Below are 27,656 nucleotides of genomic sequence, written 5' to 3' on the forward strand. Positions count from 1 at the left end.
CAGGGGAGAGTCTAGATGGTCTCCCTCCCCCGAAGAAAGAGCAGCCCTGAAAGGAAGCTGAGGGGGGTTCTCAAAGGAGAAGGTCCAGGCTGCCATCCTCCTCCTCCCCCAACCTGCCACCTTCAGCCTCCATTTCTTAGAGGTTGCAAACAGGACAAAGAGTCATCAGCCACTAAAGAAAAAATATCCTTTTGCATCAGAGAGCAGGATTAATTCATCAGGGCTGCAGAAAAAGGGACAGGGAAGAAAATCAGAATATAAAGAGACATTTTTGTGTAAATATAATTTTTTTCTTCCCTTTCAGCCCCCCACCGCCAAGGGAGGCCCACACTGCAGGGGGGTGATTGACAGGCAGGGACAAATAGAGGGAGAATCTGCCCATTTCAGGGAGGAAAAGGCTGGGAAGGACCTGGGATTCCTCCCCATTTCATCTCCAGGGGATTCTGGTATTCTCCCCATTTGTCTTAATTACAGGGTTAATCAAGAGGAGAGACCACCCCTCCCTCCCCCCTGCAGACGTTTCCTATGAGCAAAGGACATGGGGCCAGGATGGGGGTTGAAGAAAAGGGGGCAGCCTGGGGGTCACTTGGCCAGAAATTGTGTGAATTCCCACAAGGAGAAGCGGGGTCAGGAAGAACAGCCTGTCAAGGTTCTGACTAGTGAACCCAAATGAGTCTCCATGGAGAGCCAAGTAGGATCATCTGGGACTGGGGGAAGGAAGGAGTCCAGTTCACAGTGGAGTTTTGGAAGGAGTTCATGAAGGTGATAGGGTCATCATTCTCAAGGGCTTAGATCCACCCTCCATCCGAGTACGGACGGAGCTGCAGAACGAACTAACGCTATTATAGATGGGGGAGGAAGAGGAGAAACTCACCTGCAGGAGGTTGTATGGGAGTGGCTGGAAGGAGAAAAAGAGCCAATCAGGATCCTTCATGGGCTGGAGGACTCAGGGGGTCCCTCTCCCCACTGATAGCCCATAATAGGTTGGACGATCTTCCCTTATAGCCCCCTTGACGAACAGAAGTTCCCAAAACTATTCCTCAAGGAGACCCTCTTGGCCACCTGCTGAGCTCGATGAGAGTCCTCCCCTAGATGGTCCCCTCCCCACAACCTCTCCTCCAGCCCCCCCAGACTCACCTTTCTTGCTCTTCAGGTAGGAGAAGAGCCCCACAGCCAGGAAGGCCGCTCCTATCACGGCCCCCATGATCCCTGTCCAGAGTTTGCTCCTGGCAGAGCTGGAGGAACGGGGCTCTGGGGAAGGAGAAGGAGCCTCACCTGAGCAGGAGGATCAGGCCCACCGTCCCCCAGGAGGGTCCATTCCGGCTCCCCCCACAGTGAGGGTCGCTCCCCCTTCTCAGGGCAGGAGGGTAGGGAGGGGAGGGGCTTACCCCACTGGACGGTGATGGGGGCCTCCAGGCTGACATGCCCCACCTGGCAAGTGTAGACATCCCCCCGCTGGGGCTGGGTCTCCAGCATCACTTGGAGCTGGTAGGTCCAGTCTCCATTCTGGAACTCCTCCGCGAAGGCCACACCCTCCTCCTCCAGCTTCCTGTTCTTCAGCCACTGGATCTCGATCTCCAGGGGGTAAAAGCCCGTGGCGGTGCAGAGGAGGATGGTGTTGGGGGAAGTGGGATCCATCTTGGTGGGGGAGATGGTGACAGTGGGCTTGGCTGGAGGGAAGGAAGGAAGAGATGGAGGCACATGAGCGGCACAGGAGGGCCCAGAACAGGAGACCAAGTTGGTTAGTTCAGGCCAGGATCCCTTTTCACTTCTGAAAATGTTCTGTGTTTTGAGTCATCTTCCAAAGTCAATTGCAGCAAGACACTAAAAGGGATCCTGAAAGAGGGAGAAAAGTGAAATCCTTCCTGATTGGGATCAGTTGCAGTCTCCAAAAAGGAAGAATTCCCCAAATAGGCAGATCCGACAGGAATAAACGCTAGAAACGCCCAGAGGTGGAAGGAACCTTCTACCAGATGTGGTAAAGACGGAAAGAAATAACACAGAAGACAGGGAGGACAAACACAGCAGCATTCAGAGGATTCTTGGGATCTCATGGAAAATGGAACCACACTTTTAATCAGGTGTAATACCACGTTTGTTTGTTTAGTAGATTTAGTTATTTATTAAATTTATTTGCCAAAGTGGCCAACTAACCCAAAGACTTACAGACCCTCTCCTAGCCATGACTGCCACCTGCTCTTCGGGAGTCCAGGAGAATCTCCAGAACTGGGAACTGAATATACAGAATATGGAGGAAAAATTAGAAATGGTGGAAGAAGAAGAAGAGGAAGGAGGAGGAGGAGGAGGAGGAGGAGGAGGAGGAGGAGGAGGAGGAGGAGGAGGAGGAGGAGGAGGAGGAGGAGGAAGAAATTGAAATATTTGATTGTCAGTGTTTTAACAGCGGCTAGAATTGTATTTGCTAAGAATTGGAAAAATGAAAAAATACCTATGCAGGAGGAAATTATTAAGAAAATCATGAACTGTGCCGAAATGAGTAAATTGACATTTGAAATTAGAGAAGAAGAGGATAAACAATTTTATATGATGTGGGATTTATTTTATCAATGGTTAGATAAAAAGACATGGTAAAGAAATAGATTAGTAAGCCTTACAATAAAAGTCAACAGATTGACATAGAATACAATATAAAATATATAACCATTGGATGAATGTATAAGATTAAATCATAATGAAAATTAGAATATCTCATATAAAATGATAGAAAAATAGTCAAATGAATGTTTAATAATTGATATTATATAAGCATAAGCTAGATCGATAAGGTGAGAATTTATATAACTTGTGAGTAATGGTAAAAACAGGATAGCACAAAAGATTGTAACCACCTGACACACTGTATGTATATAATTTAAAGAGGGTTTTATGTTTTTATGTTTTGCTCGTATGTTTCTTGTAAAAAATAAAAACTTTGTTTAAAAAAAAAGGAACAAAATAGAAAAAAAATTAAAAAAAGAAGTGGAAAAGAGGGAGACTCTACATGATGAGGTATATTTGTAGTAAAACATATATAATAGACTTTGAGGAGATGGGATTAAGAATTAGAACAAGAAGGAATTATTTAAATGTACTAGATATGAAAATAAGAACTTATAATAGATTAATTAAGATAGACAAATGCTTATGTAAGATCTAAATGATTAGGGGATAAAATATGAAAAATGTTTTGTGGAGCCTGACAGAGAATAGATATAACCTTCTTCTTCTTCTTCTTTTTCTTTAGCGTTTGTCTCGCGCTCTGGCGAGGTCCGCTAATGTCCTTGAGTACTGCTTCCACACCTCTCTGTCTGCCACGTATGTCGGGTCTGCCTTCGCGATGTAGTAGTATAATATTTTTAATGAATTATATATGTGCTGTCCAGCCAGTGTATGGGAATTGGATAGTTAGGTAGCAATTGTGAGCTGTTCCCTTAAGGGGATGCATCATGGTAAATGTAGTTAAAGGTACCCTGGGAAATGTAGTCCATATCACGTGACCACATCTGTAATCCTGATTGGTCATTAAATTGATCCTGGAGTTTCCCTCACTTTTGCCTGAACTCCCTAACTCATGGCAGTTGCTTTCTATCACTAGGAGATGGGTTACGAGATAACCATCTTTTATTACAAGGCAGGTATGCAAAGGATTGGTCATTAAAGAAGAACTTCGTCACAAATGTGATTTATGAGGATACCTGATGAACCAATAAATGTACTTTGTTATGGACGTCTTGTTTTTATCTATCTGCATCTGCACAGCTTAAAAATCCACTACTGTGCAGAGGACAGAAAAATATATTTTGTTATTTATATATATATTTATAAGGTCATGAGGTCATAATGTTACAAGTTTGGAATTATTGGCTAAAAGAAAAGTTGTTTGAGTAAAAATGTGATGTTAGAGGGAAGGGAATATATAGAAAATAAAATATATGCAACAGTGGCAAGTGTAATATTGGGGGGACATAATAGGAGATAATATAAATTAAGATGAAATTTTGAATGCTTAATGAATGGTATGAAACTGTCAACATGCTGAGCACAAGAATGATTAGTATATCTTTCATGAAATATTATATTATCTACTTGTATAAGGTAATGAGGATATATTGCTGTAAATCTGACAATATTGGTTAAAAGAAAATAAGATGGAAAATGTATTTATGTAAAAATGAGAAGTGTAAACATGTTGAAAATATGATTAAGGAAGATCGATAATTTTTAATGGATTAATGAATTAAATATTCTGTTATATGTTATATTTGTATAAGGTAATGAGAATATATTGCTGTAAATCTGAGAGAATTGGCTAAAAGAAAATAAGATGGAAAATGTATTTTGGGATAGCTATAAATTAAGGTGAAACTCTGAATGATAAATGAAATGATATCAATAGATTGAACTGTAAACATGTTGAATATATGACTGAGGAAGACAGAAAATGACCAAAAATAAAAAGGCTGATATGAAGTAATTTATGAGAATTTGAAGAAGAAAATATGACAATAGATAATGATGTGATGTTAGAAAGTTGTATTTGTGATTATGGACAGGATTGATTTAAAGTGTAAAACACCCGGAACCACACTGTCCTCGCAAAGAAGTATTTAAATGATTAAAAAATAAAAAACTTTTTGCAAGAAATAATAGAGTGAGAGGGAGGGGCTTCTGGATGGAAAGAGGGAGGGAAACAGGCGGTTCCTGAAGAGGATAAAAAGGAATCAGGGAGAGAAAGAAACAGATGAATATCCAGGCAATCCTCGACTTACGACCACGATTGAGCCCAGAATCTCTGTTGCTAAGTGAGGCGTTTGTTCCATGAGCTTTGCCTCATTTTGTGACCTTTCTTGCCCCAGTCATTAAGTGAATCACTGCAGTTGTTAAATAAATAACATGGTTGTTATGTGAACCCTGCTTCCCCATGGAAGGTTGCAAAAAGGGTTCAGAAGAGCCTGGGACACTGTGACCATCACAAGTATGAGTCAGTGGACAAGCACCTAGATTTGGCTCAGGGGACTCTGGGAGGCTGCAGCCATCATAAGTGTGAAACAGGGTCAGAAGTCATTGTTGTCACTTCTGTCTTTGAACCGTCACTAAGGGAACTGTTGTAAGTGGAGGACTCCCTGTATTGAGAAGTAGGGAGGGAGAGAGAGACCTGGCTGGATTCCCCTCCCCCCCAAAGAAGAAAATCATATACTTGGCTGGATTTCCTGGGGGGATCAAAGGGATCCCCGATCCCGGACAGGAGGAGAGTTCGGATCCGGGGGAGAAGAGGGAGATTCCGGAGCTCTGAGAGGGCAGAAGGAAGAAGGAGGCAGAAGCGTCACCCAGGAGGAGAATCCCCAGTGGATGCCAGGAAAGGAAATGGGGGTCCCGGCCTCCCCCTCCCAGGGAAGAAGAGACCCTCCCCCCCAGGACTCACCTCTCCGGCCAACCACGCTCTCCTCCCTCTTGGCCGCCTCGTAGCTGTACACCCCGTAGTTGCGTCGGCAGAAACGATCCACTCCGACCTTCTGGTACTGCATGATCTGCTTGTCTGCGTTCCATCTGTCCGCCTCCGTCTTCGCCAACGCCGTGATGGCCACGAACTTCCCGAGGTCGCTGTCGAAGCGTAGAATCTCCTGCTGGTCGTAGAAGTTCCTGAACAGGTACCGCACCCGCTGCGTCCCGTTGAGGAAGCGGCACTCGGACTTCTCCTGGTAGAGGAAATGGACTGGGTGGGGGAGGAGGAGGAGGAGGAGGAAGGCCATCAGGAGGGACTCCAGGGCCCATCACTCCCAGCCGCTAGTAGAGAGGAGAAGGGGGTCCCACCAGGAAGAGGGGAGGGTGGGGGGAACCTTCCTTTGAGAGACTGATGGGAGACACCCCTGGAGGAGGGAGGGGGGACTCTCTCACTCTGAGGGGGAGGCAGACTGGGGGAGGAGGGAAGAAAGGAGGAGGGGAGGAGCCTCCTTAAGGGACCCCCCTCCATCCCTTCCGGTGAGGGAGGGCAGGCAGAAGCTTCTTGTCCCCCCCCCCCAAATTCAGAGCCTCCCCCAGAAGGGACCGAAGCTCCCCTCTTGCCTGACCTCCAAAGCCTCAAATCTGAGATTCAGAAGAAAAAGCGAAGTTTCTGCAGAACCCAAAATTCTTTGGCTCTTTTTCCTTCTGGGGCTTCAGGGCTGAAAATGTCTGTTTCCCTCTTTCGCTTTCGCTTTTCCTTCCCTTCCTCTTTCCAGGCAGCCCACTCCGACCCAGACAATGGGGAGGGGGGTCAGAGAGGGGCCCGGCTGCGACCCCCACCTCGGCTACAACCGGGGAACAAGGGAGGGGTCCCTCTCCGTCCTCCTGGGGGGGGGGGGGATGTGGGGAGGAAAAGGAAGGAGACCACGCAGAGATCGAGGCTCTTGGAGGCTCTGGGGACCCACCAGCTTCCTTCCCGCTCCGGGGGTCCTTCCCAGCCCCTCCTCCCCTGCCCAGCCCCCTCCTTACCGGGGGTCTCCTTCCCCCCTTCGCTTCCGGGGATCCGGGCCCAGCGTCCCCACCAGCAGCACCAGGGGGAGCCCAGCCAAAGCCATGGATGCCGCCCCACAAGCGCCCGCAAAGAAAGGCGAGAAGGACGCGGAGGCTCCCGGCCCCCCAGGAGGAATCGGAGGGTCTGAACTGGGGAAGGCGGAGTTTTCCCAACACTTCGGGACTGGGAGCGTCCAGGAAGAGCAGGAGGACCAATGAGAATCCTCCCTTCTTGCAGCGTCATCCGTCTCCGGGCAGAGTCTCCCTTGAATTCACAGCAAGCGGAGATAGTTCCGCGCAGTGAGAGAAGCGGAGAAAGTGGGAGAGGGGATTTTTTCAGTCTTGGGGGGGCGCAGCTCAAGGGGGGGTTCATTGCAGTCCTGGAGGGGAGTGTGGAGCTTGCGGGAATCCTCTCCTCTCCTCCCCTTTTCTTCTACTTTATTGTCCTCCATGGGAGGAAAACCTCTCATAGCTTCGCTCTGAATTGAAGGAGTATGAACTATGAGGAAAAAAGGAAATAATACTCCCCACCATCACCACTTGCAGAAATGAACTGGTCCCCCTCCTCCCCATTCCTGTGTAACCTGCAAATGTTTCTTCTTTAAGGGGGGGAGACAAAGAAAACTCTTTCCCCCGATTCTTTTCCAAACTGCGGGGGAGAGGGAGGAAATGCTGACTCCCCCCTTTGGGAAAACGTCCCCCTCGGAGAGCAGCCCCAGGGTGGCCCCGAGAGCCTGGGCTCCACTCCACGGGTGTCTGTGTGTGAAAAGCCCCCTCTGAGCTTCAGTCACCCCTCCCAAGGCTGAAGGGATTCCCCCCTCCACTTTTCCCGCTTGTCTCTCTGCTCCCTCGGGTGACGTCACCAAGGACTCTGCCTGGAGACCAAGACGGCCCATTGGGTTGATGGAGACCAGGCAGTTGGGGGGGCGCTTCAATCTGGATCCCTGCCCAGAGGGGGGGCACTGGGACCCCAGAGCTGCCAGAGACCCTCCTGAGGTAGTCAGATTAGGAAAAAGAGAGAATTCCCCCTCAGAAACCTTGGAGAAAGAGCCTTTCCTGGGTTCGGCCTCTTTCAGCCTTGGCCCTTCAGCCTCCATTTTCTCCCCTTCTTGGAACTGGGCCTGATTTTTCTACCAACACTTTCATCGGGTAAAATAGGAACCCACGACTGGCAGGTGCAACTGAAGAGATTGAATGTAGGGGAATCGCGCAACTGCTGCCCAAAGGAAGCGGGAGACACAGAGACAAATTTGCAGTTTTATATCAATATAAATGTATTTAACTTTCACAGCAGAGAAGACAGACAGGAACATCCTGAGGTAAATCTCAAACAGCCGAGAGAAGAAAAAGGCGGTAAAAGGGGAAACGCCTCCTTTCCACCCTCAGCAACCAATCAGAACTCAGATCCTGTCAGGCGGGAGCCCGTCCCTCACTCGGCCACAACTGGGTGTTTGGAACCTTTGTGCGCTTTCCTTCTCCAGCCATTAAATGGGATATTTTCACATTTACAGTGTACAAAAGAAAAAGACCCAAAATGACTTCGCTTTTGTCCATTAAGTTGAATTGTCAGGCTGGAATGTGTTTTTTTTTAAATCATGCACTGTGCTAAAAAAAAGACAACATCTTTTTCCCCTTTTTTCTCTTGTATCTCATACTTTCTTTTCCCCTCTTTTTCCTGCCCTTAATTTCCTATTTTTCTTCTTCTTTGTGTTTTGTATAATAAATAAATAAGACCTTGAGACTCCAGAAAGAGTGCAGAGAAGAGCAACAAAGATGGAGGCTAAAAGATATTTTAAAAAGCGGTTGCTGGAACTGGGTGTGTCTGGTCTGAGGAAAAGAAGGACGAGGGGAGACATGGGTGCATCTTCCAATATCTCAGGGATTTCCACAAAGAAGATTTCTCTCTTCTCTCCTCTAAATAAAGATAGAAGCGGACCTAATGAAAGAGGCAGAGGTGGAGTTGCACTTTATAGATAAGAAATAACCAAACCGCTCTAGAAACGCCACAGAAGAAAGAGGAAAACCTCCTTCGAGGCATTTGGGTTCATATAAAAGGGGAGAAAGAAGCACAGATGTGGAGGCCTTTGTCTGACAGATCCATGGAGAGGGGCTTTTCCCGCTACTCCTAAGCCCATCATCCCCGCCCTCCCTCTTCCCCCTCCCATGCGCTCCTCTTTCCCGCCCTTTCTACCCTCCAGGCCCTTTGCCCCAAATCCACCAGGGGGCGGCCTCCGCCAAGGGAAGGGAACTCCAGGCGCTTCCCCATCGGGCCACTGGAGGGCGAAAGTCACAGCTGCCTTCCCAGAGGAGGTTGAAGTGACATCACTGAACCTTGCCTCTCTAGGACACTGCACTCGCTCTCCTCAACCACTGGTGCACGGCAGGAGGCGGAGAGGCTGTGGGAGAACCTGGTGGGGTGATAACCAGACGTGCCCCAGGTAAGGGGGGTCTCTTCTCGAGTCCCATGCTCCCCAGCCGCCCTCTCCATGTGAAGGGGGGAGGGGAGGGTGGGCCTGGCGGAGGCCCAGCAGGAGAGGAGAGAAGCCAGGCGGGGAGGAGGAGGCAGGATTCACACCGGGCTCCCCGAGGGTCCGATCCTGTCTCAGGAGGGGGAAAGAAGCAGAGGGCTGCCTCCTTCCCAACCGGGAGGGGGCGTGGGCCCTGCGCTGGGAGGAGCCGCTTGGGCCTCTGGGCAGGTTGGGGAAATGGGGTCCAGGGGCTGAATCCCCCTTTCTGATCCTGGGCATTGGTTTTTCTCTACCTCCCAGATCCGAAACCTCGAAGCCCTCAGCAGCCTTTGCAAGCCAGGATTTCCTCTACGAAGGAAGGAAGGAAGGAAGGAAGGAAGGGAGTGGAAGGACCGCCAGGGATCCGTCCTGCAGCCCCAGAAATGGTCCCATGAAGGAAGAGGCCCCTGGAGATCCCCAAAGTCCCTGCAGCCCTTTGAAGCTGCTCTGCTGGAGAGAGGAAGGATGGAGACACCCACTTTGGCCAAGGAGGGGAACGGAAAAGGCGCCGCAGCTCTTCAGCCTGGGAACTGTGGGGAGAGCTGGACCAGAAACGGGCAGAAGGTCCTGCAGGAGGGAACCATCCTTCCTTCAGAACTTCCACCCTGGACCTTCATCCGATACCAGGAGGCTGAGGGTCCCCAAGGACTTTGCAGCCGACTCCATGACTTGTGCAGGCAATGGCTGAGCCCAGGAAAGCACCGCAAAGCCCAGATGCTAGACCTGGTGGTTCTGGAGCATCTCCTGGCTCTCCTGCCCCCAGAGATGGAGGGCTGGGTGAGGGAGTGTGGAGCAGAGAGCAGCTCCCAGGCAGTGGCCCTAGTGGAAGGCTTTCTCCTGAGCCAGGCGGAGGAGCAGAAGGAGCAGCTCCAGCGGCAGGTGGGAGACTTTAGGGAGCTCGGAAGGGAATAAAGAGAGAGAGTGTTTGAATGCTTCACCCCTCCTTCCCAAACTTCTTCCATGTTCATAATGTGAGGCAATTCTTGTAGGACATTGTTCCATTGTTTTCTCATTCAGCTACATGTGTTAAGCCTGGATTCCCCAACAGGTGTTAAGGAAAACAAACTAAACAGAACGTGCAGCGAAGTCAGATAGGAAGACAGGTAAATGTGTGAGATAAGTTTTCTAGTTAACACGCAGTAAAAATACAGATACGCTTGTGCTATCAAAAAGATAGTTTATTCCATTTAAGAATTATAGCATAGTCAAAATAAACGGTCCATTAGTCATATATCATATCAGTCAAGTCTTGTCAGGGATACTCTATTTGCAAAGTCCGTGTTGAATAGCCAATGTCAGTACACTTACAATAAATCAATCTTTATCTTCTCTCCGTTGAGAAATATCAACACTCCTGTTTCACTCCCCGTTTCAGCAAGAACGCAGTCATCAATCCATCCATCAGTAAGCCAAAGAGAGCGAGCTGCATTTGCCTCGCTTCTTATATAGTGCTTTTACAACCACACCCTTAATTACATTCTTGCTGTTAAAGTTACACACACTTTAACTAACAAACCATGATACCACATTTATTATTTTTACCCAAACCAGTTAGGGTAAACAATGTTATCCCTAACATTCTCCCCTTTTGGGTAATAATAATAATATTACAATAATATAATCATTTACACCTTTAAATCATAATTGTTACAACTCTCTTTAAATTTTACAACACCTTGAGCTTTTGTAAACTGGTCTGCAATGTTTTCTTCCGTCATGCAGTACTCTAGTTTAATTAGACCATTTTTTACAGATTCTCTAACATTTAAGTATCTTAAATCAGTATGCTTTGATCTAGTCTTTACAGCAATATTAGTAGCTAATTGTATAGCTGCCTGGTTGTCCTCGTACACAATAATAGAATCTTTAACAGTTATACCCATGTCTAATAATAACTGTTTGTACAGAATTAAGTCAGTGCATAGTAATGACAGACATGAAAATTCTGCTTCCATCGTTGACAAGCTAATATGCTGTTGTCTGATTGACCTCCACCCTATTAGAGTCTTACCAAATAATATAGCCATCCCAGATGTTGATTTTCTAGTGTTTATGTCAGTTGCAAAACTTGCATCTGCATAGGCACTAAGATTCAAATCACCTTTTGGCTCTAGATACAATGCATGGTGCATTGTTCCTTTAAGATATCTTAAAATTCTCTTTAATGCTTGCCAATGACATTGATGTGGATCATTATTAAATCGTGCCAGCTGATTAATACTATAAGCTATATCTGGCCTTGACCAATTGCTTATATATGATAAGCTACCAATCAAAGATTGATATATGGTCTTATCAAATTTGGGACTTTGAGCATCATTTTTGCAAATTTCCTGACTCATTGGAGTCTTTGCAGGCTTACAAAGTTCCATTTTATACAATTTAATTAATTGGCAAATTTTATCCTCTTGAGATATCTTAAATCCTTTTGTGGTTTTGTTAATTGTCAATCCTAGATACTTTTTAATTTCACCTAAATGCTTTAATTTTATCTTTTTGGCTAATAATGAAATAATCTCAGTAGCTTCATTATTGGTCTTAGTAATCAAAGCAATATCATCTGTAAATAATAACAATAATGACACCGTTCCATTATTTTCTCTTTTAAACATACATGGATCTGCTAAACCAGATTTAAACCCTATATTGTTTAATTCTTTCACAATATATTGGTTCCATTCATAGCCAGATTGTTTCAATCCATATAAACTCTTCTTGAGTTTCCAACAATCATTGCTATTTACTTTATTATCATTTATACCAACTGGTTTTTTCAAATATATTGTATGCTGCAATGGTGCATGTAGATATGCAGTTTCTACGTCTAAATGGTTAAGTATATAATTCTTCTTAGCTGCTCATACTAAAGCTGCTCTTAAAGTTGTAGCCTTAAGATTTAGTGCAAATACCTCATCATAATCAAATATATTTTGGTTAAATCCTTGTGCTACTAACCTAGCCTTATAAGTTACTTTCCCATTATTTCCAGTCTTTACTTTAAATATCCCATTGATTGCAGTGTTTGGCCTCTTCTCTCTATAAATGCATTATGTTGAGGCCTATATGGTGCAGACTTTTTATGTTGAATACCTGCCATTCTAAGTCTATTCTGGAATTTATTATTTGTAAATTCCGCACCATTATCTGTTATAAGAGTTACTAATTTCTTTTTAGTTTTCCTCTCTGCAAATTTTAACCAATTAAAGAAATTTGTATACGTTTCAGTTTTTCTCTTCATTAGAAAACAGAAACCATACCTAGAATAGTGGTCCATTATGCTTAATATGTATCTAGCACCACCTACACTTGGCTTTTTAGGACCTATTATATCGGCAAATACTACCTCTAAAGGCTCTTTGGTAGTAAATCCATCAACTCTATTTGCCGGTATAACTTTGCTTTTGTTTTGATTACAAGCAGAACATTGCAAATACTTATTACAAGGTTTCAAACTTATTCCTTTAGATAGTTGAACAGTTCTCTTAATCATTTTAAAATTTAAATGACCTAGCCTTCGGTGTAACAAGTGAATACATTCATTATGAGGTTTTCTATTATCATAAACTGTGTTAGCCACTTCTAAACCATTATCATTTAACACATATAAGTCACCTCTTAAAGATGCAGTAATTTTCTTACCTTCTTTTTCAATTAAACAAGTATCTCCCCTAAAGGTAATTATGTATCCTAATCTAAACAACATTTTATCTGAAAGCAAATTAAATTTAAGTTGAGGTACATATAACATTTTTATGTTCTCATTTATACTAGAACAATGAGCAATACCTTCACCTTTTGCCTTCAGTTTCCATCCGTTTGCCAGTGAGATATGCTGTGAACTCATGGACATTTTTACAATTTTTTTGTTATCATTTGTAATACAGTGGGACGCACCACTGTCAACCACCCATAAATTATTATTTTTTACAACTCCATTACTATACATTGCTAACTCATAATTCTTATTTCTTCTTTGATGGCTTACAGCATTCTGGCTTGCATTTTGGCGCTTTGGTTTCTTACAAAATCTTGCAAAATGTCCTCTCCCCCCACAATTAAAACACTTTTTAATTGCGTATGCAGTAGGAGATTCATTATTTTCCTTTTGAGGTTGCTCCCTCCTTAACTGATCTCTTTCAAGCCTTCTTCTGGCCTCTTCAATCAATCTGCCAGTGATATCAGTTAAAGTTAGGCTTTCTTTAGGCAATATTTCAAGGGAAGTTACGTAGTCATCAAAACTTTCATCTAATGAAGATAGAATTATGTAGACCTGGTGTAGTTCAGAGAAAATTAACTCCTTCTCATGAAGTTCTTGAAAAATGCTTTTCATAGTATTCAAATGACTCAGCATATCACCATTCTTTTGGAGATACGTGCGGAAAAGCTTCCGTGTTAGATTTATGTGAGCACCAACGTTATCTCGAACATAAATCCTCCTGTTTTTGCCAACACCCAACTGCTGTTTGCTCTCCACGTATATGAACAAGTTGTTGATCAATTAATGTTAGTCCTATGATGCAAAGTGCTTGTTCATTTTTCTGTTTAAATTCTTCTATCTTCTGACTATCTTCCTCATCTTCAGAATCCCATTCTTCTACGTTTGGTGGGTTTTCAATTATGTTCCACAGACCTTCTCTTCGTAGAAGTAGACTACATTTCATAGACCATGAAACATAGTTTTTTCCATCCAGCTTGGATATAAGGGACAAACTTTGTAGACTGACTTGTGCCATGTTTCACTATATGGATATAAAACTATAATTGATAAAACACAGCTGTCTGTTTACTGTAACGGGTAACAACACAAAATCTCACTTTTTACATAAACCTGTTTTTATCCTAGTTAAACTGACTTTGCAGTCTCTCTGGGCCCATAACAACATGGATGGATATTGAGGGCTTTGAGGTTGTATTCCGAATACAAGAATCCACTTTATGTCGTGTGATGTACATTAATCTGCTTCTTCCTTCCTTCCTCCTATTTGAAGTGCTGCACTGTGGAGATCAGAGATCCTGAGGGAAAGAAGAACCCATCAAATCTCCCTCGGGAGCTTTTTTTCAGGAGGACCCCTTGGGAAAATCCAAGACAGGACATCTCAGTAGGTAATGGAAGATCCTCCGATTCCCCATCTGTCTTCCCTTCGCTCTCTCTTCTCTCCTATAGAATACCTCCTCCTATTTTGTTAATTATGCATTTGGATATTATTTATTACTTACAGAAAAAAAAAGAATGAAGCTTTCTGGTTTTTATGATGGAGATCAAACAGCAGTTGAGCCTCCAAATCAAGTAAGAAAGGGAAAAGATATTAGATTTCTATTCTCCCTTCAGGAAGGGAAGCGGGTGTGCAGTGGGCTATCTACTTCTATTTCCCCCTTGTTTGGCCTGGATTATTTTTGGGTTCTTCCACAGCATGGAGAGCAGAATAGCAGGTTCAACTTGCTGTCAACCAGCATAGCTTCCTCTGGTTATCTTGTTCTGCTAGGTTCTCCTCCAACTTTGAATTTACAAGAACCAATTTTTTAAAGGTCCTTCAAGAAATAGGAATAAACATATCACAGTGGGAGAAACTTCTAGAGACCCTTTTTTGGGGGGGTGGTTTAACCCTTTGACTCGGAATTGTGCAAGGCTAATGAAAAATAAATACTCACATTACCATTTTTAAAAAGCCTAATTTATAACCTGTAGTTCAAAATAAGCAAATCGTATTAAAATATAGCAGACTATTAAAATCCAAAGGGAGTTGCCATGTTGAGGATGTAATCATGGTACTTTGGGTTACAAAATAATTTCCAAGAAGATAAAACTTCTCCAAATATTTCTTCAGTAAAAGCAATTTTCAGATTTGCCCATTTTCTCATCTAAAATTAGAACTTGTGTGACCCCCAGCCATTTAACTTAGTGCATATCTCTGCTTTGAGAATTTAGGAACAATGGAACGGAATAACAGAGTTGGTAGGGATCTGGGAGGTCTTCTAGTCCAACCCCCTGCTAAGACAGGAAGCCCTATAACATTTCAGATAAATGGCTGTCCAGTTTCTTCATAAACACCTCCAGTGTTGGAGCACCCACAATTCCTGGAGGGAAGTCATTCCACGGATTAATTGTTCCCACTGTCAGGAAATTTATCTTTACTTGTAGGTTGGTTCTCTCCTTGAACAGTTTCCATCCATTGCTTCTTGGAACATTTTCCATCCATTGCTTCTTGCTATCATGTCACCCCCTAGTCCTTTTCATGAAACTAGACATACCCAATTACAGCTACCGTTCTTTATATACAGTATTTTAGCCTCCAGTCAACTAATATTTTTTGTTGCTCTTCTTTTCACTCTTTCTAGAGTCTCAATATCTTTTTTACATCTGGCAACCAAAACTGGATGCAATATTCCAGGTGTGCTCTTACCAAGGTATTAAAAAGTGGTTGTCAGCTTTGGAAGCCATATTCCATGCTGCCACATAGTCTGAGAAAGTGGGAGGGGGTGATTTCAATTGAGTAGGTTGAAGTAGACAAAATAACATTCTTTTCTTAGTTCAAGGTTATTAAGTGTGGTGCAGCACAGAAAAAGGATCTTACACTGGGAGGGATCGTGATTGGTGCATGTCATGTGATGATGGGAGAAAAGGGGATGGATTGTAGTTTGGGACATTGTGGGAAATCCGGGAAACTTTTCGTTTCAAGATTCCACAAATATGCCAGGTGCTATTCTAATAAAGGTACTTTTGAGATTATGCTTGTCTCAGAGTTACTGATTGGAATGGAGGTTTGCTGGAATGCTGACAGTGGTATTAACACTTCATGTCATCTTGATTCTATCCCTATTAATGCAGCCTATGATTTGTTGGTTTTTTTTTGGGGGGGGGGGGCAACTGTAGCATAGTGGTGACTCATTTAAGTGGTTCTCCACTAGGACTCTTAAGATCCCTGTTGCACTTTCTACAGTTGAGCCAGGTATCACCTATTCTATGCCAGTGCATTTGGTTTTTCTTTCCTAAATGTAGAACCTTATTTTTTGCACTGTTGTCTTCATTTTCTTAGATGGGGCCCAATCTGTCGATCCTTCTATATCCCGAGCTTATCTTCTGGAGTGTTGGTATTCCTGTCAATTTGGTCTTGTCTGCAAATTTGATGAGTTCCCCTTCTATCCTCTTGTCTAAATCAATGGTGAAGATGAACAGTTCTTGCAAATCCTCCTGTTCTGTTATTTTTATAATGTCCAGGAGAGTCTTGTGTCCTTTGAGGAGGTGGCTGTGTATTTCTCTGATGAGGAATGGTCTCAGCTGGATCCTGACCAGAAAGTGCTGCACTCAGAAGTCATGCTTGAAAACCATAGGAACGTGGTCTCTCTGGGTAAGAGTTTTCTAGTCCCCAATCAGAGAGTTCAAGAAGAGGGATTATAGTTAGTTTTTTTATTTAAAAACCACGAATCATATATTGTCTCCTGGGAGGGAAAAGGAAAAGATCTGACCTTCTCATGCTCCAAGGAAGGAAGAGTCAATGTCTCTTTGCTTAGGTGCCATTTCTTATCTGTATTTTTCCATTTCTATTTGAACTTCTCTGTGGAGGCTGAAAAGAATGAGGTGTGCTTTTATTTGTCCTCTGGAGGTCATGTGAGAGGAGTGTGTTGTCATTTGTCCACTGCACCTCCCCAAATTGTGTAAGAACAGAACTTTCACGCTTAGCCCATGGAAGAGCATTCTCCCAATCCAATTCAAGAACGAAGGCCTCAGGCAGTGTGACTCAGAGCATCCTAGAGAACAAGTAATCCCCAAATTATGACAGTTCACTTAGTGACCATTCCAAGTTATGACCAACCCTCCTCCAAGTACTTGAGATCCAATCCCCTCTTTGTTTTCAAAGACTTTTGCCCTGGATCTCGTGCAATCCTCAGTTCTTAAAGAACACAGGCCTAAAGTACTTCTGTTTGAGATCATATGAGATTAGTAGCCTGAGATCTTGCACTACTGGTCTCGTGTGATCTCGTACTAAAGTACTTTAGGCCTCCGTTCTATGCGAACTGACGCCTGTACCAGATCCGTCAATAGAGCCCTTTTAAGCCATGAGACTTTGGGGCAGCAAAATAGCCATTCTTGAAGCATCCCAACCTTTCCAGTCAGCACGAAGGGCGTTTACAAGGCAATGGGGGCTTCAGGATGGGATTTAAAGTCTCATTGCTGGGATTGAGGAACGGGCCAAATGGGGGTCCCACCCGCCAGACGCCGTGGAGCAGCTGGTCCAAGATACACTGCAGAAGGAGTTTGTTTCAAAAAAATTTCATTTCTCACAGGTCTCTTCTGAAATTAACCCACCCCAATAAATCTTAAGCTTTCTCCTAATTCCTCCTTGGATGTTTCCCCTGATTATTATGAAATTCAATGGTGAAAAAAGTAAGGTTCCACCTTTAGGCAAGAAAAACAAAATGCAGAGGCACAATATATGTGGTACCTTGCTCAATAGCAGTAACCGTGAGAGGGATCTTAGAGTCCTAGTGGACAACCATTTAAATGTGAGCCATAGTGTGCATCAGCTGCCAAAAAAGCCCACACAGTTCTAGGCTGCATAAACAGAAGGATTGAATCAACTTTATAATGCCTAAGTAAAGCCATGCTTGGAATACTGGATCCAGTTTTGATCGCCACGATATAAAAAAAATATTGAGACTCTAGAAAGAGTGCAGAGAAGAGCAAAAAGGATGATTAGGGGACTCAAGGCTAAAACATATGAAGAATGTTGCAGGAACTGGGTATGTCTAGTTTAATGAAAAGAAGGACTAGGGGAGACATGATAGCAGTTTTCCAATATCTCAGGGGCTGCCACAAAGAAGAAAGAGTCAAACTATTCTCCAAAGCAACTGAGAGTAGGACAGGAATCAATGGGTTGAAACTAATTAAGGAGGGAAGCAACTTAGAACTAAGGATAAATTTCCTGACAGAATAATTCATCAGTGGAAAACTTGGCCCCAGAAGTTGTGAATACCTTAACATTGGAAGTTTTTAAGAAGATGTTGGATAACCATTTGTCTGAAGTGGCATGGGGTTTCCTGCCTAAGCAGCGGGTTGGACTAGAAGACCTCTAACCTCCCTTCCAACTCTGTTATTCTATTATATTCCTTAACTCAAAACTGATTCTGAATGAGAGTTGCATATATGGAATAATTGTAAAGAAAGATGTTTTCTAGATATTTTCAAAGCTTTCATGACTCATGAATATTGAAACCATCATGTCTATATCAAACCACTGTAGGCATGCAAACATACAACCTAATGGAATTTCGGAGAAATTCAGAAGGAAATTCACTTGACTTTCTACACTTTGATCTTTTTCTCTAACCTCATTTTCATTTCCCTTTTGCTTTGAAGGTAATAATGGGCAGGAGAATCAAGATTCCTGTGAACTGTTCCAAGTGATCTGTGCTAAAGATGGAACGGAGAAGCTTGGAATTCAAATGGAATATGAAAACCATGAGAAAAACCAGTCAATGAATCTGGAAAGTTCATCTTCCACTGATGCTCCGATGCAAGGCTTTCTTGCCCAAGAAGAGAAAATAAGGAAAAAATATACTGGAAAAAGTGTGAAGCTAATCAAAGCTGAAATACAAGTAAATGAACACCATTTAACCCAAAACAAAGGAGAAGATGCTATAAGAAGACACAATGGAAAAAATTACAATGGGACATACATTCTTTCTCTTGGAAATAACTTTCTTACATCTCAAAAAGTGATTGACACAAAAGAGAAGCCTTATAAATGTTTGGAATGTGGAAAATGTTTTAGAACAAGCAGGCAACTTACTATCCATGAAAGGATCCACACAGGGGAGAAGCCATATAAATGCATGGAGTGTGGAAAGACCTTTGCTCAAGGTGCTCATCTTACTTCCCATAATTTGATCCATACAGGGGAGAAGCCATTTAAGTGCATGGAGTGTGGAAAGACTTTTGCTCATAGCAGTACACTTGCTTCCCATGAAAGGATCCACTCAGGAGAGAAACCATATAAATGCATGGAGTGTGGAAAGACCTCTGCTCACAAACATGGTCTTACTTTCCATAAGATGATCCACACAGGGGAGAAGCCATATAAATGCATGGAGTGTGGAAAGACTTTTGCTTATAGTAGTGACCTTAGTAGGCACAAAAAGATCCACTCAGGAGAGAAACCATATAAATGCATGGAATGTGGAAAGACCTTTGCTCTTAGCGGTACACTTAGTAGGCATACAAGGATCCACACAGGGGAGAAGCCTTTTAAATGCATAGAATGTGGAAAGACCTTTGCTCGAAAATGTAATCTTATTTCCCATAAGATAATCCACACAGGGGTGAAACCGCATAAATTCATGGAGCATGGAAAGACCTTTGCTTATAGTACTGGTACACTGCTGAGAAATCACCTCAATACTCACAGAGGTACTCGTCCTCACAAATGCCCTGACTGCAACATGGCCTTTGTGACAAGCGGAGAGTTGGTTCGACATCGTCGCTACAAACATACCCATGAGAAGCCATTCAAGTGTTCCATGTGTGACTACGCCAGCATGCAGATTTGCAAGTTGAAACGCCACATTCGTTCTCACACTGGGGAACGCCCATTCCAATGCAGCTTGTGCAGCTATGCCAGCAGAGACACTTACAAGCTGAAGAGGCACATGAGGACCCATTCTGATGAGAAGCCCTACGAGTGTTACATTTGCCATGCTCGCTTCACCCAGAGTGAGACCATGAAGATGCACATCCTGCAGAAGCACACGGAAAACGTGGCCAAGTTCCACTGCCCCCACTGTGACACAGTGATTGCACGAAAGAGCGACTTAGGTGTCCATTTGCGGAAGCTGCATTCCTACATTGACCAGGGTAAGAAGTGTCGTTACTGTGACGCCGTGTTCCATGAGCGATACACACTCATCCAGCACCAGAAGTCTCACAAAAATGAGAAGCGCTTCAAATGCGACCAGTGCGACTATTCGTGCCGACAGGAACGGCACATGATCATGCACAAGTGAACCCACACTGGAGAAAAGCCTTGTGCCTGCAGCCATTGTGACAAAACCTTCCATCAGAAGCAGCTGCTTGACATGCACTTCAAGCGCTACCACGATCCCAACTTTGTCCCAGCTGCCTTCGCCTGCTCTAAGTGTGGCAAAATGTTCACACACCGTAACACAATGGTCAGACATGTAGATAATTGTTTAGGACCTGATGAGGTTGGAGGAGAGAACGGAGGGAAACCCAAGAAGGGAAAATGTGGGCGGAAGAGAAAGATGCGCTCCAAGAAAGAGGATTGTTCTGACAGCAAGGAAAATTCTGAATCAGAATTGAATGAGAATGAGGAGGAAGAAGAAACAGCGGTTGAAGTTGAAGCTGAGCCAGAAGTAGAACCTGTGGCCCCAACTCCTCACCAGTCAAGTAGTGGCCTTAGTGGCCACAAAAATATCTAGTCAGGAGAGAAACCATATAAATGCATGGAATGTGGAAAGACCTTTGCTCAAAGCAGTACGCTTACTTCCCATGAAAGGATCCACACAGGGGAGAAGCCATATAAATGCATGGAGTGTGGAAAGACCTTTACTAATTGCAATACACTTACTTCCCATGAAAGGATCCACATGGCAGTAGCCATATAAATGCATGGAATGTGGAAAGTGTTTTTCTCAGAAAGGTCATTTTCTCATAAAAGGATCCATGCTCCGGAGAAACTATATAGCAATAGCAATTCCACTTAGACTTATATACCACTCCACAATGCTTTACCACACACTCTTGAGCAGTTTACAAAGTCAGCTTATTGTCCCCAGCAATCTGGATCCTTATTTATCATCCTCAGAAGGATGAAAGACTGAATCAACCATGAGCTGGTCAGGATTGAACTTCTGGCTGTGGGCAATTAGCCTGTAGTACTGCATTCTAACCACTGACCCACTATGGCTCTATAGATTTTTGTGTATATGTATATTGTGCCTTTCTGATCCAAATGAGACAAGGTGGAATCCAACAAAATGAAACTTAATATGGAGAAAAGTAAGATTTTACACCTGGGCAGAAAAAACATTACATAAAAACTGCTGTCAAGGTTCCAACTGATGCCCTAATTCAATCATGAGCCTCTAGCCAAGCTTCAAAAGAAATCCAGTTATTTATTAGGAGGTTCATGTCAGCACATTCCAAGTGAAGCCAACTCTGACCCCTGTAATTTACATTCCAACTCTGGTTCCCCCCTCTCCCCAAGGTGTGTCATCAGCCACATTCTCCAAATGTGGGTTACCGCAGAGTTGGCCTTCACATACATATGGCTGCAATGTGCTTTTGCTTTGACTGACATGCTGTTTCGTGGCAGCTGCAGTGTTTGTTTTCCATCCCCCTTGTCTATGGCAACTCAAGAGCAGGCCAGGGATGCTTTGTGAGTTGACAGCTGGCTCAAAAGCAGTAACTGTGAGAGTGACCTTGGGAGTCCCAATGGATGATCACTTAAACATGAGTCATGTGTGTGCGGCAGCAGCTGTAAAAGCTAATATAATCCTTGATTCTATAAACAGAAGTATAGAATCAAAATCACATGAAGTATTAGTACCATTTTATAAAGCCTTAGTAAGTTCTTCTCATCCTTCCTATTACCCATCTCTTCCAATTTATGACTATACCATGTTGCTTGTATCTTTGCAATTTATATTGTTTTATTTGGTCCCTAGTATGATTTGATTATTAGTAACCTATGACTGTCACTAAGTGTTGTATCTTGTGATTCTTAATGATTGTATTTTATTTTTTCTTTATGTACACTGAGAGCTTATGCTCCAAAGACAAATTCCTTGTGTGTCCAATCACACTTGGCCAATAAAGAATTCTATCCTATCCCATTGCAACAGGAGAGATTATCTGGAGCTTAGTTCAACTCTGGGGTCCTTGGGGGCTTCTGTGCTTGGTTATTTCCTTGGAGACATTGAATTACCCAACTAGGTCAGATAAATTCCCTCCATCCCTGAATTTTGAACCCTCAGCAGAAGGTGGAATGTGTGTTTCACAAACACACACACCCCACACAAGAGGGAACTGCCATTTTCTGGTGGTTCTGAGGGGAGGAAGGAGAAGCTACTTGTACCAGGTGGATGTCGTGAGCCACACAAATAATCCAGTTGATCAAGATTGGGAGAGGGGGGAGAAGGAGAGGGAAATGGACAAACCTTGGGTTCAGCTGAGGAAGATGGGATTTGTGGTCCTGGGGCAGACATTTGAAAGAAGATGTAGTCCACAGAAGAGAATATCTGGAGGTTGGGTTAAACTCTGGGGTTGTTGGGGCCTTCGTTTGCTTGGTTCGCTTGGAGACATTTCATTACCCAGCTAGGTAACATCCTCAGTGCAAAGGAAAAAGGGGATTGGCTGCCTGTTTAGATGCCTTGCCGGAGATTGTGTGGTTCCCTCCTGGATGGTTCCTTGATTGGAGGATTGTTTTCTGCCTGTTTGTTTGTCTGGTGCTGATCCCTGTTTATCTATTGGCTATTGGAGGGAAAGTGTCTCTTTTTCATTTCCTTCCTAGGATTGTGTGTGTGTGTGTGTGTGTGTGTGTGTGTGTGTGTGTGTGTGCAAATGTGAGTTATCTCTCTGCATCTATTGAAAACCAGAGATTGACCTTTCAGGATTACTGGATAAAGAACTTGAAATAAAAATTGGAACTTTATTACTGTACAAGCTAGTACAAGTAGGAATTTTTAATATGTAAAACTGGAAATATACCTCCATCCCCAAGATTGAAGGTGGGTGGACAGAAGAAATGAGGAAATGGGCTGGGAGGGCGAGATGAGCTGTTTGGACCAGAGAAAAGAAAAGATCCAGCTGTGTTTCTACCTGGAAACCACTTCTGGGCTTTGTGCTTGAGGCAGAAGGAAGGGAAACCTTCTCTATAGGATTTGCTGATTAGGATTGCTTGCTATAGAAATGTACCAAATTTACTACGAATGAACAGTAGAGGGAAGAATTGAGGCTGAAATTTCACTTTGCATTCTGCTTCCTTGAAAATAAACTTTTCCCCTTTTTTCTACACTTCCCCTTCTCTTTCCCATTTCCCGACGACCTTTATTTTCTATTTCATTCCATGGGAATCTTCATATAAAAGATAAGCAAAAGGAGCCTTTTGTTTTAGGGGCACTTCCTGTTCCACAGCCGAAATACCCAAATTCCTGGGGGAAAAGCTCATCCGGATTCCACAATATATCCGCACTTTTCTATTGGCAAAATTTCTTCTTAAACGTTACTTGATGTTTTTCTCTGCCGGGAGAGAGAAATACCTGGCAATGATGGCAAAGAGGTGGAAGGTCTCCGAGGAAAGGAGTTCAAAACGGAGGTGAAACGGCCCGACTGGATTCCGGGATCTTCCCTCGGGGCCCTGGGTGTACGAGGAAAAGGGGGACCCGGATTCCTGACCCGCAGAAAGAGGGCGGGTCCTGGTCATGAGGGGTCGAGGCGGGGGAATCGGAAGAAGCGGGTTCATCCAGACGTTCCGAGCCAGGGAGACGCGTGTTTCAAGGAAGGAAATCGCCTTTTTCTCCCGTGAACCGAAGCGGCGCCTTTCCCGAAAGAGCCGAGCGGAGGATTCCCCCGGGAAAGTGTGTGTGTGTGTGTGGGGGGGGGCGTTGGGAAGAGGATCCTGCTGGGCTAGGAGGGATCCCGGCAGATCTTCTCCGCCTCTTCCTGGCTTAGCTGAGGGTTTTGGGAGGCTTTCCTTCGGATTGGGGGTGGCTGTGACCCCCCAAGTCTTCCCTGCTATGGGGTGCCCCTCCCCTTCTCCTTCAGCCCAGAAGCTCTTCCCACGGCAGGAATCTCCACATGCGAAGTGAACGGGGGCGGGCGGAGGGAGGGGATGTCCCAGCCAGATGCTTCCAGCCCCAGAGGAGGAATCCGGGCTCTGAATTGAGGCGAGAAAGCGCTTTTATTTGACTTTGGAGGTGGGAGGGGCCAGAACGAGCGGAAGCACCAATGGAAATTCTCCCTGCGTGAGCGTCATCGGTCTCTGGGCAGAGTCCTTTGTGGCTTCAGCTGAAGGAGGAGGGAGAGTTCAGCGCAGAGAGCGAAAGTGAAAGTGGGAGGGGGGATCCCTTCAGTCTTGGGGGGCTGCAGCTGAAGGGGGGGTTCATGGCAGCCCCAGAAGGGACCCTCCACTTTCTTTGCTCTCCTCCCGATTCTCTGCCAGGGATTCCCGCTTCCCTCCCCTCTTATCTCCCCATATTGAGATCAAGAACAGCCCTTCTTGAACCAAACACCAACCTTCCATTTGCGGTGGGTCAGAAAACCCCTCAGCGCCGGGGCTGCAACCGGCCCTCCGGCAGCCCCTTTGCCAGGAAGGGAACCAAAGGCAGAAGATTCGGGGGGGGCTGGGAGGGCAGTGACCCAAATCCCAAAACACCCAGAGCAGCCCTTGAACCTCCCGCTTGTATCCTTACGATTTATATGGACTGTTTCCTAGTATGATTTGATTGCTTATTGTACCGTTTGACTATCATTATGATTCTTGACTCTTGACGGATGTATCTTTTCTTTTATGAACACTGAGAGCTTGTGCACCAAAGACAAATTCCTTGTGTGTCCAATCACACGTGGCCAATAAAGAATTCAATTCTATCCTATCTTATCCTATTCCATATTCTATTCTGCTCTCTTATTTTCTGTATTCCACATACTCTGGGTGGGGGAAAACTCCACTTGCGACCCTTCCTGGAGGGGAAGAGCGACCGGAGTCCCCATCCTGCCCTGGAGATCTTCTCCCTCGCTCGCTTGGGATCCCAGAAGCAGATCCCGGAGTGGGGCAGCGTCTCCAGGGATCGACCCTCAGCTGACAGAAGCCCGGAGAAGGTGGGATCCCCCTGGGAGGGGAAACGGGATCGTCTGAAGCCTCCGAGGGGGATCCGACCTGGAAGGGATCAGGAGGGATTTCCAGAAGAGGCTGGACGGGCCGTTTGTCCGGGGTGGGATAAGGGCTCCTGCTTCGGCCAGGGGGTCGGACTAGAACACCTCTAAGGTCCCTTTCAGACTCTGTGCCTCCCTCTCCCCATTGGCTCTCCCCCACCGAAGCCTTCCACCCCCCAGCCCCTCCTGCATGGAGATGGCATGAAACCTCCCCCCGAGATGAATGCAGCCCCCAAGACTGCAAGGATCCCCTCCCACTTTCTCCGCTTCTCTCTGCGCCGAACTATCTCCTGTATCGGCTGCAGTCAAGGGAGGCTCTGCCCGGAGACCGATGACGCTGCAAGAAGGGACGATTCTCATTGGTCCTCCTGCTCTTCCTGGACGGTCCCAGTCCAGAAGTGAGGGGAAAACTCCGCCTTCCCCAGTTCAGACCCTCCGATTCCTCCTGGGGGGCCGGGAGCCTCCGCGTCCTTCTCGCCTCTCTTTGCGGGCGCTTGTGGGGCGGCATCCATGGCTTTGGCTGGGCTCCCCCTGGTGCTGCTGGTGGGGGCGCTGGGCTGGATCCACGGAAGAGAAGGGGGGAAGGAGACCCCCGGTAAGGAGGGGGCTGGGCAGGGGAGGAGGGGGCTGGGAAGGACCCCCGGAGGGGGAAGGAAGCTGGTGGGTCTCCAGAGCCTCCAAGAGCCTCGATCTCTGCGTGGTCTCCTTCCCCTTCCCTACCCGTATTGCCCCCCCAGGAGGAGGGAGAGGGACCCTCCCTTGTTCCCCGGTTGTAGCCGAGGTGGGGGTCGCAGCTGGGCCCCTCCCCCCCATTGTCTGGGTCGGAGTGGGCTGCCTGGAAAGAGGCAGGGAAGGAAAAGCGAAAGCGAAAGAGGGAAACTGAGGCATTTTCAGCCCTGAAGCCACGAAGGAAAAAGAGCCAAAGAATTTTGGCTTCTGCAGAAACTTCGCTTTTTCTTCTGAATCTCAGATTTGAGGCTTTGGAGGTCAGGCAAGAGGGGAGCTTCGGTCCCTTCTGGGGGAGGCTCTGAATTTGGGGAGGGGACCAAGAACCCCCCACCCCCATCATCCCGCACTGGCTCTATCGGGACCTGGAGGGGGAGGGGGGAACGGAGGGAGGGGGGGCTCTGAGTTGCTCCTCCGAAAGTGGCTCGCACTTTAGTGAGGAGGGGGCTGAAGACCCTCCCTTTGAGAGGCTCTTGGGGGGGCTGCAGGGCGTCTTTTTGGGGAGGGGGAAAGGAAACAGGTGGGGATCCCCGACAGTCACCCAAAGGGAGGGAAATGGGCTCAAGATTTGGGGAAGAAGAAAAGTTGGGGGAATTCAGGGAAGGGGGTGAAGGGCTGGGAGACCTCAAGAGTGCGAGTCTAGATGTCCTCCTTGTGCCGCCTCCCCTCATTCCCCGCCCCCCAAAGGAAGAGAGAGCAGGAGGTGTGGATATTCCCTTCCCTCCAGCCCTCCCCCCCTCCAGTCACCCCCAGAGTCTGCCTCCCCTGAGAGTGAGACAGTCCCCCTCCCTCCTCCAGAGGTGTCTCCCATCAGTCTCTCAAAGGAAGGTCTCCCCCACCCTCCCCTCTTCCTGGTGGGACCCTCCTCCTCCTCCTCCTCTATTAGCGGCTGGGAGCGATGGGCCCTGGAGTCCCTCCTGACGGCCTTCCTCCTCCTCCTCCCCTGGCAGTCCATTTCCTGTACCAGGAGAAGTCCGAGTGCCGCTTCCTCAACGGGACGCAGCGGGTGCGGTTCCTGGATCTGTACTTCTACGACCGGCAGGAGATTCTGCGCTTCGACAGCGACCTCGGAAGATACGTGGCCGTCACGGCGTTGGGGGAGGCGCAGGCGGACTATTGGAACAGCGATAAGCACTGGATGCAGGAAGAGAAAGCCGCTGTGGATTTCTTCTGCCGACGCAACTACGGGGTGTTCAACTACGAGGCGGCCAAGAGGGAGGAGCGAATGATCCGCCGGAGAAGTGAGTCCTGGGGGTGGGAGGGTCTCTTGTTCCCTGGGAGGGGGAGGTCGGGACCCCGCTTTCCTTTCCTGGCATCCACTAGGGATTCTCCTCCCGGGTGACGGTTCCGCCTCCTCCTTCTTCCTTCTGCCCTCTCAGAGCTCCGGAATCTCCCTCTTCTCCCCAGGATCCGAACTCTCCTCCTGTCCGGGATCTGGGATCCCTTTGATCCCCCCAGGAAATTCACCCAAATCTATGATTTTCTTCTTTGGGGGAGGGAAATCCAGCCAGGTCTCCCTCCCTCCCTCCCTCCTGCTCCATGCAGGCAGTCCTCCACTTAACAACAGTTCCCTTAGTGACCGTTTGAAGTCATAAGGGCAGTGAAAACAATCACTTCTGACCCTTTTTCACACTTACAACCATTGCAGCCTCCCAGGGTCCCCTGAGCCAAATCCAGGTATTTGGCCACTGACTCATACTTGTGACAGTCGCAGCATCCCAGGGTCCCCTTGATCCCCTTTTGCTACCTTCCATGGGGAAGCAGGGTTCACATAACAACCGTGTTGCTCATTTAACAACTGCAGTGATTCACTTAACGACCGGGGCAACAAAGGTCACAAAATGAGGCAAACCTCATGGAACAAATGCCTCACTTAACAACAGAGATTCTGGGCTCAATCGTGGTCAGAACTCAAGGACTGCCTGGATATTCATCTCTTTCTTTCTCTCACTGATTCCTTTTTATCCTCTTCAGGAACCGCCCGTTTCCCTCCCTCTTTCCATCCAGAAGCCCCTCCCTCTCACTCTATTATTTTTTGCAAAAAG

The 27,656-nt window shown here is 45.9% G+C and overlaps 2 protein-coding genes and 2 pseudogenes across 6 annotated transcripts in view; 2 read left to right on the forward strand and 2 right to left on the reverse strand.

Moving 5' to 3' along the window:
• LOC113432426 (rano class II histocompatibility antigen, A beta chain-like) overlaps nt 1–27,656 on the forward strand; it is a 404,516-nt gene that overhangs the window by 369,527 nt on the left and 7,333 nt on the right. The window contains exons 1-2 of one of the 3 annotated variants that reach the window (XM_087953535.1): nt 25,302–25,480; nt 26,562–26,852. The exons of 1 other annotated variant lie outside the window; for it this stretch is intronic. In XM_087953535.1, coding sequence (XP_087809661.1) covers nt 25,396–25,480; nt 26,562–26,852 — 376 coding nt within the window. In that variant the 5' untranslated portion in view covers nt 25,302–25,395. Of the gene's footprint in view, nt 1–25,301; nt 25,481–26,561; nt 26,853–27,656 lie in introns of those variants that run through there. One more of the 3 variants, XM_087953536.1, reaches the window with a different exon arrangement.
• LOC113430880 (H-2 class II histocompatibility antigen, E-S beta chain-like) overlaps nt 1–27,656 on the reverse strand; it is a 343,220-nt gene that overhangs the window by 38,340 nt on the left and 277,224 nt on the right. The window lies entirely within an intron of this gene.
• Nucleotides 90–6,655, reverse strand: LOC113428451 (H-2 class II histocompatibility antigen, E-S beta chain-like; annotated as a pseudogene). The gene is made up of 5 exons (XR_015747154.1): nt 6,469–6,655; nt 5,420–5,710; nt 1,389–1,670; nt 1,138–1,251; nt 90–223 (listed from the first exon to the last, which is right to left on the reverse strand). The product of XR_015747154.1 is annotated as an H-2 class II histocompatibility antigen, E-S beta chain-like (transcript).
• LOC113428452 (uncharacterized) lies at nt 18,472–21,926 on the forward strand (annotated as a pseudogene). Its single transcript, XR_015747140.1, has one exon. The product of XR_015747140.1 is annotated as an uncharacterized LOC113428452 (transcript).

This window comes from Notechis scutatus, chromosome 2 (assembly GCF_049901735.1).
Source record: "Notechis scutatus isolate UNSWTSFEM ecotype Mainland chromosome 2, rNotScu1.2, whole genome shotgun sequence".
Classification (NCBI taxonomy): domain Eukaryota; kingdom Metazoa; phylum Chordata; class Lepidosauria; order Squamata; family Elapidae; genus Notechis; species Notechis scutatus.